Genomic DNA, 15474 nt, shown 5'->3' with positions numbered 1-15474 from the left:
CCTCGAGGATTGTGGAAAACTTCTCTAGAAGAGATTCTGGCTTTGACCAACAGTGAAGTAAGCGGTTCTTCACGGCAGAGAGGGAAACATAATCCACACTGAAAAACACATCACTGTGAGCTAGACACAAACTCCCTCTTTCCAAAAATAGCAGAAAGGAAAGTGACCTTGAAAGGGAGAAGCTCACAACTGGGTTGCACAGGTTATCTGAAGAAAAGAACTTCAGAGAACTCAGATGGATTCTTGTGTTTTCAGTTTATTCAACAGAAAAGTGATTAACTCGCTGTGGCTTTGGGGCATGCTTTGCCCCACGAATGGTTTATGAATGGCTGGGCACAGGCAGCTTCTGTCAGGTGACCTAGAAGAAAAGACAAGGACTTTCCCCAGCTTCTCCCACCAACAGAGCTTAGGCTTCTTGATCCACAGTAGAGTTTTTAGATAGAAGGATTGTTGGAAGGGCCATTAAGTTGACAAAGGAATGGTTCCCATCAATGGGAACAAAGGGTTGTCAAAAGAAAGAGGAGTGCATCCTGGGAATTAGATGATAGGGCCAGAGGACAGCACCCTGTTTTCAGCCTTCCGTCTGAAGACCAAAGTAACCCATCAGGGGGTCAGTGCTCACCTCAGAAGTCAAATTCTCTCCTCTTAGAGTCCTAGTCTGCCCATTGGGGTGACTGTCATCTTTCCAGAGGGGATAGTCATCTTTTCAGTGGCTACAGTCTTCCTTCTAAGGGGTATGATCTTCTCTCCAGGGGTCTCAGTTTGAAGATGCATAGGAGTGATAGTCATCTTTGCAGGGGTCACAGACTGATGACCCACAGGGGTCAAAGTCATTCCTCCAGGGGTCACAGTCTAAAGATGTATATGAGTCATAGTTGTCCCTCCAGGAGTCACAGACTGATGGCCCACAGGGGTCATGGTCTTCTAGAGCTACAGTGCTCTTTCCAAAGGACATAGTTTCCCTTATAGGGGTCACAGTCCCACCTCTGGGGATTGTGGTCATATTTTCAGACTTTCTATGGGTCTCAGTGGCCATAGCCTCTTCCCTTGGGGACAAAATCCCCAAATCAGTGGTCAATGCCTTGGTCACAGTCAGCCTTTCAGAGTCGGTTCCTGAAGAATTCATAGCAGATGAGAGCCAAAATTTTGGTGAAGGAGTTGAGCTGAACTCTAGAGAAAATAGCCGGAAAAGGATGAGATTCATACTTCTTCCTTCCCATCCTATTAATTATAGCAGGACTAGAACCACTCCAGGGCTGACATACCTGCTCCTCAAATCTGGATTTGGAGGATTTCATAATTCACCCACTTGAGGACAGAGATAAAATCCCATCACATAGAAGCCCTGGTCCCCCACCTCATCACGTTAACATGATCCCAGGCACCCATGGGCACTCAGTGGATTTCCTGTATTTCCAGTGAATGACCCTAAGGAAGAGGCTGCCAGTTCTCACTTTTCCTCTCTGACTGCACCTTCAGCAAGACATTTTCCCCAAGGCCTAATTCCTTCCTTGTTGAATCCTCAAGGAGAGACTTTCCATAGGAGGCACCAGGAACAATGTTGAGGACAAGGAGGCTGCTCTAGACAGCATCTTGTAAAGCACTGGGTTGGAGTCCTATCTCTGCCCCTGACTAGCTATGTTGTCTTTCTGAGCCCCAGTCTCTTTATCCTTAAAATGAGGATTATAGACCATCTCCAAGGATGTTTTAGCTCTAGCAAACCAGGTTCCGTCTCTTAACTGCCAGGTCAGTCTCCGGTATCAAAGAGATACCAAAAGAAACCTAATTTCCTTTTCTAGCCCTTGTCCCTTGAAAGCAGGAGAAAGAAATGGAAATAAGCTAACATACATTGAGTGTTAACTATGTACCAGCAGTTTTCATTCCATGTATTTCATTTGGTTCTTATAATAATGTCATGAGTATAAAGATTATTCCCATTTTTACAGACAGGGAAAACGAAGCTCCGAGAGGTCAGATGGAGCACAAACCCAAACCAGGATTAGAAAACAGACTGCCTGACATCAAAGCTTCTTCTCTTCCCTCGATGTCAGCTTGCCTCACCAAAGCCTTTAGATCTAACAGAAGGGACGCACCCAGTGCCTGCATATGCAACTCCCAACCCCAGCTTCCAGGGCATAGCTACTTACCAGCCTGTACCAGGAGATGATTCAACACATAGACAAGGCGGAAAGGGCCCACACCATAGAAAGTGCCCCTGACATCATCCAGGTCCAGTGTCCACACCATGGCACCCCCAGAATGTTCTCTCTTTATGAACAATGCCTGCAAAAGTCGTAGTCAGTCAGCCTGCTGTACAGGCCATCCCCCAGACTGGAGACAATGGCAAAAAAACAGAAGATGGACTCTCAGGAGGCAATATAACAGGGTGGTTAGGAGTACAGCCTATATTCGAATCTAGCCTCTACCACTCATTAGCCATGGGATCTTGAAAAAGTTACAGACAACCTTATGTGTCTTATGTGTCTTAGTTGCCTCACTTGTAAAAAAGGGATAATAACATTTCCAAAATTTTTTGGATCAAAAGAATTCTACATGCACATGCTACAACATGGATGGAACCTGAAGACATTATGCTGACTGAAATAAACCAGTCGCAAATACTGCAAGGACAAATACTGCATGATTCCACTCCCATGAGATACTTAGATGTCAAATTCATAGAGATGGAAAGCAGAATGGTGACTACCAGGGGCTGGGGGAGGGAGGAACGGGGAGTTGTTTAGTGGGTGTGCAGTCTCAGTTTGGGAAGATGAAAAAGCTCTGGAGATGGATGGTGCTGATGGTTAGACAACAATGTGAATGTAATTAATGTTACTGAATTGTTTAGCCACAATTTGAAAAGTGAATTTTTTTAAAAAAAAGAATTCCTATATGTAAAATATTTGGATCAATACCTTGCACATAGTAAATGATCATAAACATTAAACACTGTCCCTCTGGGTTCTCCAGCCTGCTAATCACCATTATCATCATACTAAGCCATAGATGTTCCTTTACTATTTAAAAATCACTTCCAAAACCTCATCTCATAGTGATGCTATAAAGGAGAGAGAGAGCAGATAATACTGTACCTGTTCACAGATAAGAAAATAAAATGGCTTTTGTCCATGATTTTCAAAATCTCATATATAACTAAATGGCAGAATTTAGACTCAAATTCAGGTCCTGTTTTTACCTTGCCAGTGTTCTCTGTCAAGCCTGATGAAAAAGATAGATTCAATCATATCCAAATAGCCACATGACTTGGCCAAATTAGGTGGCTCTTTTCTGGGATTTACTTTCCCCAAATGTAAAATAAGGGGAAGGAAGAACCCGATCACTGTTAAGTCTGAAACTGTGAAGAATCTGAGATTTTATCCTGCTTACAAGCTAACAAGGTAGGCTGCCAGTCTTATGGGTACACACACACCCACACACACCCCCCCCCCCCCAATCTCCAAATCAGAGAACAGACGATTATTACTCACAGCAAAAAGAACAGCCAGACTAGCACCTTAAGTTCGCCCCTGGTGCCCCAATTGACCAGAGAGTGACGTGATGAAGGCCAACGTTCACCTGCGTATGCAGCACGGTCTGTAGCACAAGTGAAGAACCCTGAAATTATGAGACTCAAGCTTATATAGTTCAGCCGGCATATCTAGCCCTCCTCCCTCCAGAGAGACTGAAAGCTTTGCTCTGGAATATAAATAAGTCCTCTTTGGGCTGGGGACTTCTACCATCATCGAATGTATGCAAAGGCTCTGAGGGAGAGGGGAAGGGCAGCTCTATTTTTATTATAGCTGGCCTGTTTCCTTTGCTCAGAATGCCTGAACAATGCAGGAACACCGAGAAATCCAGAGATAATTATCTCCTGACAGGTATCTCTGAGGCTTCTTTCAGCTCTGAGATTCTGTGACGAAATCCCTTAAATATTCTCACACTGGGCTCATGTGCCCCTCTAGCTCTGCATGGCACAGTAACTGCCCCTTGAGGTGAGGCCACCTTCCGCCGCTGGCCCCAGACTTTCCCCAACACATACGGGCAATCCCCTCTCCCACGTCCTGGGTCATGTATTTAATTCCGTCCAACTGGACAATTCCATTGTGTCACGGACCTTTTCTCTTATGTCTTCCACTCCCAAACCTCCGTGGAAGACCCTGGAGACTGAAAGCCATGCTTCCTACCCCTCCCCCACAGCAGGCCTCACCCAGGGCTACGCACAGAGGAGGCACACAGTGACTCTTCATGAATGCTGCCCTGTCTCTTGCTCTTTCTACCCCAAACTTCCCCCAAAGAACAGCCAACACCTGCCACTTCTCCATCACCTCCAGTAGGAGAGACTGTGACACCTCTCTGCTCATAAGCCCTGCCATCCAGGCCGTGGCCAAGTCCTGACAATTTCTCATTCGTAAACTGCCTCTGCTTCCAACACCCTGGCCCAGGCCCTCATCATCTCAGGCTTGCACACCTCCACGTCCCTCAAGGCTTCCCAAATACCGAACTGATTACAGCAGGATCACATGGGGGTTTCCTAAAAGCAGTTTCCAGACTCTTTCTAAGTCCTACTGAATATTCAGGGGTGGAACCAAGGATGTCGACATTTATCAAGTCTCTCAGGTGATTGCAAGGCAGCGGCAGTTTCAGGAACCACTGGAGCATGTCGTTTCGGTTTTAATTCATGAGAAAACCCTGCCAGATTTAACTTCACAGAACACTGCTGTTACGGGAAGGAGGTGGCCATCGTTATATTCTCAAGGTTTCAAACTCACAGATCACACAACTGCTCAGAAACCTGATTTGGCCTTAAAATGCCCACAAGATGAAAGCCAAACACCTTCACCAGCATTCAAGTCCATCCATAAACTGGCTGTACTTTACTGCCTTCTCTTACACTTTACAAAAATTCTCTGCTCCACCCAAATTCTTATTTGAACCTGCTTTAAATGAGCTTTCTGCACCAACTGAGCATTTCCCCATGTCATTATCATCTCTTGCTGCTCACCTCCCTTAGGAAGCCCTCCCTGACTTCCCCACTGCTGCTACATATCAGTAATATTCATGGTCTACCTCATATTGGTGTTTATCTGTTATGAAGTTATCTGGTCCAAACAGAAAAGAGACTGTCGCCAAAAAGCTGTGTGAATTGAGAGAAGTCATTTCTCCCCTCTAAACCAAGATCCCTCCTCTTCAAAATCAGAGAGTTGGGGGCCAGCCTGGTGGCACAGTGGTTAACTTCATACTCCATGGGTTCAGATCCCAGGGATGGATCTACACACTGCTCCTCAAGCCATACTGTGGCAGCATCCTGCATACAAAATAGAGGAAGACTGGACTGGGACAGATGTTAGCTTAGGGCCAATATTCCTCACTAAATAAATAAATAAATAAATAAAAATAGGAGGTTTGGACTAGATGGATTAGGAAACCCCAGTTAGTTCAGGTATGTCTGGAGCTCATCTGGTCTAATCATCCTCACATTTTCACCATCCACCCACACCTCACACACACACACACACATATTATACAGACAAGGACCTCATGGAAGTCAGAGGGAAACTATATGCTGGAGCAAGAAAGGACCAAGGTCTTACTTTGTAACTGAAGCTGATGGCATCATCATAGCCAACCCACTCCTTCCCCTTGTAGGCATATGGGATATACTGATAATCAATCCAGCGCTTCTTCACTTTCTGGACAAAGTAGCAAATCTGCCAAGAGGACCACCAGGTTATTTCTGTAAAGTGTCATGGAGAGAAGCACCAGCAGACACGCTGTTCTCTGCCCAGGGTTAAAGAATCCCAGAATTCCTCACCAGGGAGTGAGAAGAAGGTAGACCAAAGAGGGAGTAGGGAAGCTACTCAAAAAGGACCTCCTCTCTATTCCAGATAAATTCCTGCTATTACATGTTCCTTCCTCTAATGTCCATGATGGAAAGAGAGAGAACCAAGGAGTGGGTGGCATCCTTAAGAAATCGAACTAGGTTTTGGTAAAATGATGCCAATACTGAACTACTAACAGTAGCATATCTGACCCTTGACCAAATCTGTATCTTTCTCAAAGAGTTTTCATAAATAAGTCTCTCCTCTGTTCATTAAAAATAAGCACAAATTGCCCCATCTAGGCAGTTATCAAAGTAGTTTTTGAATTTCTAATAAATTTAAAGGTCTTAAAGGCAGGGAGAACTAGGTAGCATCTTAGTGTCTACTGGGTGCCCAGCACTGTACAAGAAACCATATGGTGCAAAGAAGTAGAAGTGTTCAAGTTGGGCTGCAGAAGTTAATGTCTAAGTCATTTGGGGGGGCGGGGGTCATTAAAGGTTCTGTCTATCAAAATCTCTTTGACCTGTAATATCCTTCAAGAACATTATTTCGGCTATGCCATCACGCGTAACCATGCTTCACTGGATTAGCAGGAAAACATCTCCAACCAGCCAGCACAGAGCAGAGACTGGACGGACACCAGCACCTCTGCTACTGCCTAGGCAAGGACACAGCTCTCCAGGTGGCGCTCTTACATACCTTGTGCCTTTGTACCTGCTGCTCTCTACCTGGGAAGTCCTTCCCATCTTGTCTTTCCGGCCCAGAAGAATTCTTCCTGTGCTTCAAAGCTCGGCTCAAAATCTGCCTGCTCCATAAGACCTTTTCAGATTTTACAGCCATACATTCTGTGCCTCTTACTGTCTTTTCTTGTGTTTCACATTCTCTTGGGTACTTGTCTCTTTCCTCCACTCAGTAGCAAGCTTTGCTGAGCTGGGGATTAATGGAGTGGAACTGGAGTAGAGGAGAAAGAATGTATAGTATAGGATGTTTTGGAATTGCTTCAAAATAATCTAGTACTGGGGAGGGAGGAAGTCAGGGAGCAGAGATGAAACAAGATTGGCCATGAGTGGTTGATGACTGAAGCTGAGTGAGGGGTGGGTGGTGGGGGGGGAGAGGGAGAGGAGGTTATACCATTCTGTCACTTTTGCGAAGGTTTGAAATTATGTATATTGCAGATATTAGTTATTTTTATTTAGGCCCTATAGTAAGTCGGCATTGATTTATATAACATTTAAGCTTATTTTAAGAGGTGAAATATCTGTTCCCCTCCGCTCAGACTCTGCCCAGCTCCTCATCCCTTACACAGGACTAGGATAACTTCCCCTGAAGAAAAAGAAAATATCCCAGGTAATGGATTTCCTTTGTCCCAGGAACCACCTCTTGGTCCTGTCTCTAGCCCTCACCCTTGCCTTTGCCCCTTGTCCTTGCTTTTGCCAGGCTGCAGGTTGGGGAGCCCTAACTAATAGACAGAAGCCCCTATTCCTGTCACCTCATAATAAGCCAAGAAGCCAGCTTGCTTGATGTACTTCCCTGGAAATGCGGGTTCCACAGCTTCGGCCTGCAGCCCAGTCTTTGAGGCTCTGAGGAGGCGAAAGGGACGTCCATAGGTGGGTAGCCCCATGAGGAGCTTCTCTGGGGGTGCCCCAAGCTTTCGCCAGGAATTCATGGCATATGCCTGCAGGTAGGAAAAACACAAACACCTCCTTGTTACCAAGAGCCAATGGCCTGGGCTCAGGGGCAGATGTCTGGGCTGCCTGAGATCTTTCCTTTTCTTACCAAAGATTTGGAGTCTCCAGGCAGAGAGAACAGGGGGCTGTTATGTGATCTTTTCCCAGCTTCCATGTAAGTCACAAGACAAGACACTGATGAAATCCAGGAGTCTGTAAGGGTAGGAGGAGGAGGTAGGAAGATCAGGCTAGCCAGATTTTCAAGTCAGACCATCTCAGCACTCATTAGCTCCTAGCAGTGCATTGGTCACCCAAGCTTCCCTGCCATTTCCGCCTGTGGGCCTCTCCAGGCTGTGCCACACACTTGAGATGCTGCCACCGGAACAAACTGCTGGTGAGGGGCAGCTGTGCATCAGAACCTATGCCATCCTGGGTGTCCACGGAAGTAGGCAGGAGTCAGACAAGAAAACAAATGCTTGCAGGCACGATCCAAGGGTTAACAGAGGTCTGCAGAGATTGTCACGAGTACAGCAGTACTGCCCCATGGCAATAAAAAGCTCAGTCTTCCCACCATTCAAGTGACCATCGAAATATCTCTTCCAGAAAGCTTTCATAATGAGGACGTGTGATCGAGCATGTACCAGGTCACAGGTGTAAGCGTTTACACAGATTATCTAATTTAATTTTAATCTGGCCAATGCCCTAAGTACTGGAACTGTCTCCATTTTAAAGCTGAAGAAATTGAAACAGGCTAACTAATATGCCTAAAGCCCTCCCACTGGGTAAATGTAGGCCCCCCTCAATCCTGCCTGGCTGTGAGACAAACACTAGCCAACTCTATGCCCACCGGGTCTCTCACCTCCTTAAGTGTAATCTCACAGAGAAACACGCCACCCTCTCTTTGGTTCTGTATCTACCTCAGTTTTCTCATCTATAAATACTTGATTCTTGAGGTTCAAGAACATTAGCCCAGAGCTGGCATGTCCAGAAGGAGTTATGAACTCTTCTTTGTCTGGTATTGTAACTTTTGTTGGAGTCCTGTGCTCTGGAAACCAGGCCTGATGGGGCATTCCTATTTTTGTTTTTCTGGCAGTGGTTGGTGATTCATCTGCCTCTCTGATGCCAGCACCTGCTGCACGGTGTGTGTCCACAGCTGTACTCCTGGACGCCAGAGCCCAGGCCCATGGGATTCTTTCCTGTGAGAGCGAGCAAAGGGCTATGCGGAAGACTCTACCCAAGATGACGCTGTTGTGGGGCCTGGCATTATGTCACCTCCCTCTGACCTCCTGAAGAAAGCCTAGGGTAAAATGAAGCTAGTCTGTGTCCCCACCCATGCTCCTCAGCCCACCCCCACACTCGCACGTACACCAGAAGAAGCACATAGAAAGCTCAAGGACAGTGCTTGGGCAGCTCTGGGGTTCTGACCTTGAAGTGCCTCCTTCCCTCCAATGTCCTGCCCCATGCAGACAGTACTCACTCACCTTCCTAGACAGCACGCATCATAAGCTGTTTGGACGATGTCTGGGTCCCCAGAGACAGCAGCAGAGAGCAGCAGCCTTGGACGGATGGTGAGCCGTGCCTCCTTCCTGAAGGCAACCAGGAGTTCCTGGGAAATAAGAGAGGCAGACGCAGAGAACCAGACAAAACAGAGCCAGAGAAAGAAATTATCACCCAGGAAACCTTTATTTATGGAGCCCCTTGAGCCAGGTTCTGGGGACATAAAAGTGAGTCAGACACAGGCCCGGCTCACAGGCTCATGAGAAAGGCAAATGTGAGCCAGTGTGGCAAGTTATTCAGTAGACCAGTGGCAGGCAGGCTGGGGAGCACAGAATTCATACTGCCCGCCTGAGGGAGTCCAGGAAGCTGAACAGCGAAGGCATCACTTTAGGCTGGGAGGCTGGGCCAGACCTGGATGTGAACAAGAAAAAGAGCCGCCACAGGACACCTGCTCAGCTGCTCTTTCACCCAACACCTCTAGGGTGATGGCAGTAAAAGAACATTCTGTTACCACTCCCCTGCCCGTGCCCCAGCCTTATGCTTCTGCTGGGCCACGAGCCCAGATGTGATCAAAGTGGAATCATTTCTGGGTTCTGGAGCAGCCAGACTGGCCTTACTTCAATTAAGAAGAGAAAAGTCCACCAGTCGTGCATGGGGCTGCCTCTTAGTCCAGGGTACAAGAAGAAGAGGTCCAGGCCACCGAAGTCATGTGTCCTCAGGAGGGATGCAACTGAGTCAATAAACACCTCCCAGTTGGCAGATGCGGACAGCACAGTGGTGAACCTGCAGGGAGACCAGGAGCGAGGCAAGGAAGGCCTTCTGCCGGCCTCCTGGTCCAGACGTGGCTGGAGGAAAGGAAGGTGTCAAAGACCTGCCTTCCTTTCTCAAACCTTCTGAAAAGCCCCTCCCAGCACCAGGGGCTAAATATCCAGGAATGGGGAATTCAGGCAGCAGGGAGGAATGGCAAACCATGACCTGCCCTGGGCAGAAGGCAGAAAACAAGTGCACAGCCTGGGGTGAGGAAAGCGGCTGTGGCCAGCTCTGCCGCCAACGTGGTATGCCCGCTGGCTAGGCACTTTGCCTCTCCGCTGTTTCCTCGTGCGTAACTGCTCGTCCCTGCGACCGGTCCTAGCACGGACATTCTTTCCCTGACTGGATTAGGGGACAGAATACGACAAGGGTCAGCATTTCCACAAAGATCTCCCAGCTGATCTGGGCCTGGGCTGTGTAACTTGGCACGAGAGGCCCATGCTCTGAGAAGGGGTTCCCATCTCTACTCTTTCGTTCATTGGCTGTTTGATTTTTTTCTGTTTTTTCTATTGTTTTCTCTCCAATAGCAAAGACACTACTGGAAAACTTCTAACTAATTGGAGTTGAACTTTAAGTAATTCTGGGCTGGTCCCGTGTGCAATGATTAGAAAATTAACCAGATTCAGGCTAATTTTCAGGCAGGCCTGTGTTCTGTTACCTGTTTGCCACCTCCCAGCTGAGTGACCTCTGAGGGACACCTGGGTGAATATGGCAAGTTCCTTCATACCTCTCACTCTTGCCTTGGTTGTGCAAGAGGTTTTTTTAATTTTAACATTTATGTGTTTATTTTAACCTATATTAGAAAATGTATATTATCCAAAAAAACATAATTTCATAGATATTATTTAAGTTTAAAAATTGAAGCAATTCAACAGAGAATATTTTAATAAAGTAGTAAAGGTAGTACTATTTTGTCTGTCTCTTTAGAGATCATTTTGAGAATATCACAATCCTAAATACACACATCCTATAAGCCAGCAATTTCACTTTTAGAAATGTGCCATGCAGATATATCTGCCCAAGTACACAAAGAAAGTATGTTCATTGTAGCTTTATTTGTAACAACAAAAAATAGAACAAAACAAAACAAAAATCCTGATTGACTAAATGACCATCATTAGGAGATAGTTAATATGTTATTGCACATCCATGCACTGGCCTCTTTCTTTTTCTTTTAAGCCAGTGGTTCCCAATTAGGCAAATTTTGTTCACCACGGGACATGTGGCAACGTCTGGAGACATTTCTAGTTGTCACAGTGGAGGAGGGTGTGCTACTGGTACCTAGTGGGTAGAAGCCAGGGATGCTGCTAAACATCCTACAACATACAAGACAGCCTCAGAACAAAGAATGAGCTGGTATTGATCATTGATAGTACCAAACACGAGAAACCTTGGTTTAAGCAGAGTTGCTTTTGTTGTTTTCATTCCATCACAAGCCTGAGATCATGCTTCTACTTATTATACCTTACAACCCTTAAAACACAAGATTTAACCATTTGATCTATTACAAAGTGAGCTCTTTAAGTGAGGATACATGATTGATTGTAGCCCCAGAACCAACAATTAAGTGGTCTTTCTTTGGAATAAATGAGCTGAGGAAAAGCACAGCCAAGGGGGTGATCACACCCAGGCTTAGAGACAGGCAACTGGCCTCATGTCAAGTCACAGAAGTGAGGACTATAGCAGCTATATTTTATATTACTAGTTTTTATCTTCCTATTTTCCTCCTGCTACTTTATATTAGGGCACTAATGATGGCTAATCATTTAGGTTTAAGGTGGGAGTATGAACAAATGGACATGGCCCTATGATGACAAATAGCTGACGGGACTTTGGGCACCCCTTTCTTGAGGACATGGAATTTTACCTGTATTAAGAACAAGAGAGGATGCTAAGGGGCAAAAAGGGTGGACTGGAACAGATCTTTTCCAACTGTCCCTCTACCTCCCCATCCTTCTCCACCCTGCTCTCTGCCCCAGAAGTTAGTCTATCTGGACTACCTCCAACAGCTGAGTTGTGTTTAGCCTGTCAGAAGAGCAGCGGGAGGGAGGACAGTGAAATCAGAGTGTTTATTCCCCTGGATCACTCCCTGTGAAGACATATCAAGGTAACTATTTCCCTCCATCAAAAGTCAGTGCTCCTCTCAAGGAAGACTGTTCATCATGACTATCTCTTCCTCCAGTTTCAATAACCTCTCTGTAACAGCTCCACTGTTGCTAGCCCTGGGTTCCTGCACTAGCCCTGTGGTTTCCCTACACCACTCCCAAACCTTTGTAATTAGTCCCTTTGTAAAGAAACCCTCCTCAAATTATCTTGAGTCTACCATCTGTTTTCCTTAGGACCCTGACTGAAAGACCATATAATCTTGGATTATGTTGCTTAATTTTCATGAGCCTGTTTTCCTATCTATAATATTAAAACGGTAATAATTACCTTTCAGATTGTTCTGATGATTAAAAGTAATGCTTTAAGTAGAGTGTTGAAAGGGTAAGTACTCAAAAATATAATGCATTATTAGCTATTTTCATTTGTTAGGTGCAAGAGAAAACTCAAGTAGAAGAGATGTAACCAAAATGAAAACTTTAATAATTCGCGTTAAAAGAAATCCAGAAGAGGATGCTTCCAGCATTGCTTAATTCAGGTGCTCAATACCATCATCCAAGACCCAAGTTCCTTCTATCTTTCTTCTCTACCCTAAAGAACATGGCCACCTGATACCTGAACAAAGTCAAAGTCCTGTTAGCAAAGATGGAGGAAGGAGGGAGAATAGTCAGGAGGCAACCAACTGCACCTGCTGCACTATTATTTACGTATACGGTAATGAGGGGCTTCCTCACCTTCTGGTAGCACATTAGAGTGGATGGGGCCCAGAGAGACTCTAGGGCTCTTGGCGTGAGCAGAGCAAGATCAGAACCAGCAAGAAAAACACTCTTCAGAGAAACCAGTGCAGAAGGGGCTGCTAACCCTGATGACAGCGATGATCTCACAGATAGAATCCTGTAACGTTGACAATGGCTTCTATTTCACTCCCAAACTCACAGACTCTGCAGCATTTTCCCCATTGACCAAGGCAGTAACTGTCAGGGTGCTGGGGTTGCAAACAATAGGAACCAACCCTGGCTAACTTAATCAAAACAGGAATTCAATGAAGACTGTAAGGCAACTCAGAATCAATGGGAATGTTATAGAATCAGTCTTAAAACACAGGTAGGATCCAAGAAAGACTATTTATAAAAGGCACTGCCAGAGTCCTGCCATGGGAAGGCTGGCTAGGAAGTTCTACTGCTGGGACTGGGGCTGCCTCCACTGGGCTACTGTCACTCATCATTGCCAGCTACTCCTTCTTTGAATCTTGGCAGCATTTCCTCCAGATTTAAGTCCCAGATGGGCATGTCAAAATGGCCAAACCTAGTTCAGCTGCCTATACCCTAGCGGCTAAGGGCAAAGAAAGAAAACTAGGCCACTTTATGCTTCCATAGTCTCTCCTCCAAACCACAGCAATGTAATCTATTTGAAAAGCACATCTAACATACTACTACCCCATTGGAGATCCTTACCATGGCTCCGAGCCCCACCACCCAGTTGCTGCTGCCTCATCTTGTTTTATTCCCCTCCCTATTTAATCCTAGTTGACATGACCTCCTTTTCTAGGATGCTCTAAGCTCCTTCCACAGCAGGACTGTCACACTCTTACTTTCATCTGGAATTCCTTCCCAGCCCCAGTCATCAGCTAACCCATATTCGACCTTTAGGACTCAATCTAAACGTCACTTCCTCAAGGAAGATTTACTACTTCTTCATGACTGCTTACGATCCCTCGGTTTTCCAGCAATCTAGTGCTTTCAGCTAGCACTTAAAACCAACTCCATCCTGCCTCTCCCTCTAGACTCAACTGATGAAGGCAGAAACCACCATGTTTGTCTTGCTCACTACCAAACACCACAATGCCCAAAAGCTTCTGATACACCACAGCTGCTCACTGGTGAATGACTGGTGATTTCTCTGCCCGGTTCCTGACTCATCAAGAGTTCTCAATAGGAAATCGAAGCCAGTGCTTCTCAAACTTTAACATGCACGAGTCACTGGGAAAGCTTGTGAAAACATGAATTCTGATTTAGTAGGTCTCAACATTCTGCATTTCTAGAAGTTCTAGCTGATGCCAATGCTGCTGGTTCACAGACTACACTTTGAGGAATAAGTCAACACCTTATAAAATCAAATGATAAACCAGACACATAGGACAAATATTGTATGATTCTACTCATATGAGGTTCCTAGAATAGTCAAATTCACAGAGACAGAAAGTAGAATGGTGGTCTAGAGGAAGGGGGAGTTATTGCTTAACGGGTACAAAGTTTCAGTTTGGGATGGATAGCAGGACAGTTGTACAATGACGTGAAGGTATTTCATATCACTGAATTGCACACTTAAAAATTATTAAAATGGTAAATATGTTACCATACTTGAAAAAACCACACAACCAAAAACTACAAATGAGGCCCAAGTTGGTCCTTCCATGAGGAGTCTGCCACCACGGGCCCAGGGATGGTGTTGGGCACAGAGGTCACCTCTCAGCTGCCTAGGTTAAAGATAGCATCAATGCTAACTCTGCCAAGCCACTGAAGTTGGATAACGGTGCTAAAGGGCCCCATACATCAAACAGTTTCTAACTTTGCTCAGGGGGTTTCTGTAAGAGACAAGTTGCTTGTTAAGGAGATGGGAGAACTGGAAGATAATTTGAGTTGTACATATGAAGTGTATTTTCTGATCTAAACAAGCTTCATTAATATCAGCTTGACATCCCAGACAAGGGTTACTACCAGAGAGGAAAACTTCAGTGATGGCACTGGCTGGGCTCCCACCAGCAAGTTAAAGGATTTGTTTGGGGTTCTTCACTTACTGTTCTTTTGAATTTTTATCTTTTACATATTGAAGCTGCAGAACATCATTAGCCAGACAAGGAGAGTTTCCAGAATAAGTTAAGGACTATATTAAACCTTACACCAGATGATAAAAGGAGATTGTAGGATTACAGATTGTGTGTTAGGTGTCTCTACAGCTTAAAACAAGAGTGAACCCCTCCTCTCCTGATCTTCACACCTCAGTCAGTCTCTCTGGATTGTACGAGTCCTGTGACAATGTAATGAAGATTTAAAGAACTCCATAATTACCCACTTTTAATGGAGAGCTCAGCAAAAAAATGTGTTCTGGGCCTAAGACTGGCCTACTTGTTTACTTTTCCAAAAACGTGCTACACAGGCTGCTGATTTTCTTAAGAAATTTTCATTAACTCAAAATTGAGACTAGAGCTTGCTTACCCTTTTTTCCAAACAGAATCAGTTTCCTGCACAAGTAATTCTAATGTGTGTTCAGTGTGACCCACAGATGGGCAGTAAGAAATTCACTACAAATGGCAATGGGATATGAATGCTCTAGCTTCTTCCATGTATGTTGGCTCTCCTTAGATGCCCTAAAGCTTCCCCAGAATACATAAAGACATTTAGTGCGTCTTACGGAAAGAAATGCTTATTAAGTATACTTTGAAATAAATCTTTTTTTTTTTATTCTTCTAGTTTGTAGATACAAAGTTGTCAAGCAAATACTGAAATACAAATATGAAAGGCACATTACTCATGCTGTCCAAATGCAAAAGAATCTGCTTTATAAAAAACAGAGCCCTA

The 15474-nt window shown here is 45.1% G+C and overlaps 1 protein-coding gene across 1 annotated transcript; it reads right to left on the bottom strand.

Annotated features, from left to right (window-relative positions):
* Positions 1-272: 272 nt before the first annotated feature.
* OVGP1 (oviductal glycoprotein 1) lies at positions 273-14662 on the bottom strand (the record flags this gene model as incomplete). Its single annotated transcript, XM_070267590.1, is given in 13 exon segments — positions 273-504; positions 507-576; positions 578-666; positions 669-925; positions 927-1170; positions 2148-2283; positions 5592-5708; positions 7309-7494; positions 7596-7644; positions 7646-7699; positions 8968-9092; positions 9601-9844; positions 14433-14662. Coding segments are annotated over 13 exon segments (1899 nt in total), but the record flags the coding sequence as incomplete, so codon positions are not given.
* Between the last annotated feature and the right edge of the window lie 812 nt (positions 14663-15474).

The sequence above is a fragment of the Equus caballus genome, chromosome 5, assembly GCF_041296265.1.
Source record: "Equus caballus isolate H_3958 breed thoroughbred chromosome 5, TB-T2T, whole genome shotgun sequence".
Lineage (NCBI taxonomy): Eukaryota > Metazoa > Chordata > Mammalia > Perissodactyla > Equidae > Equus > Equus caballus.
The sequence above is the reverse complement of the archived record's forward strand: the minus strand, read 5'-3'. Positions and strand labels throughout refer to the sequence as shown.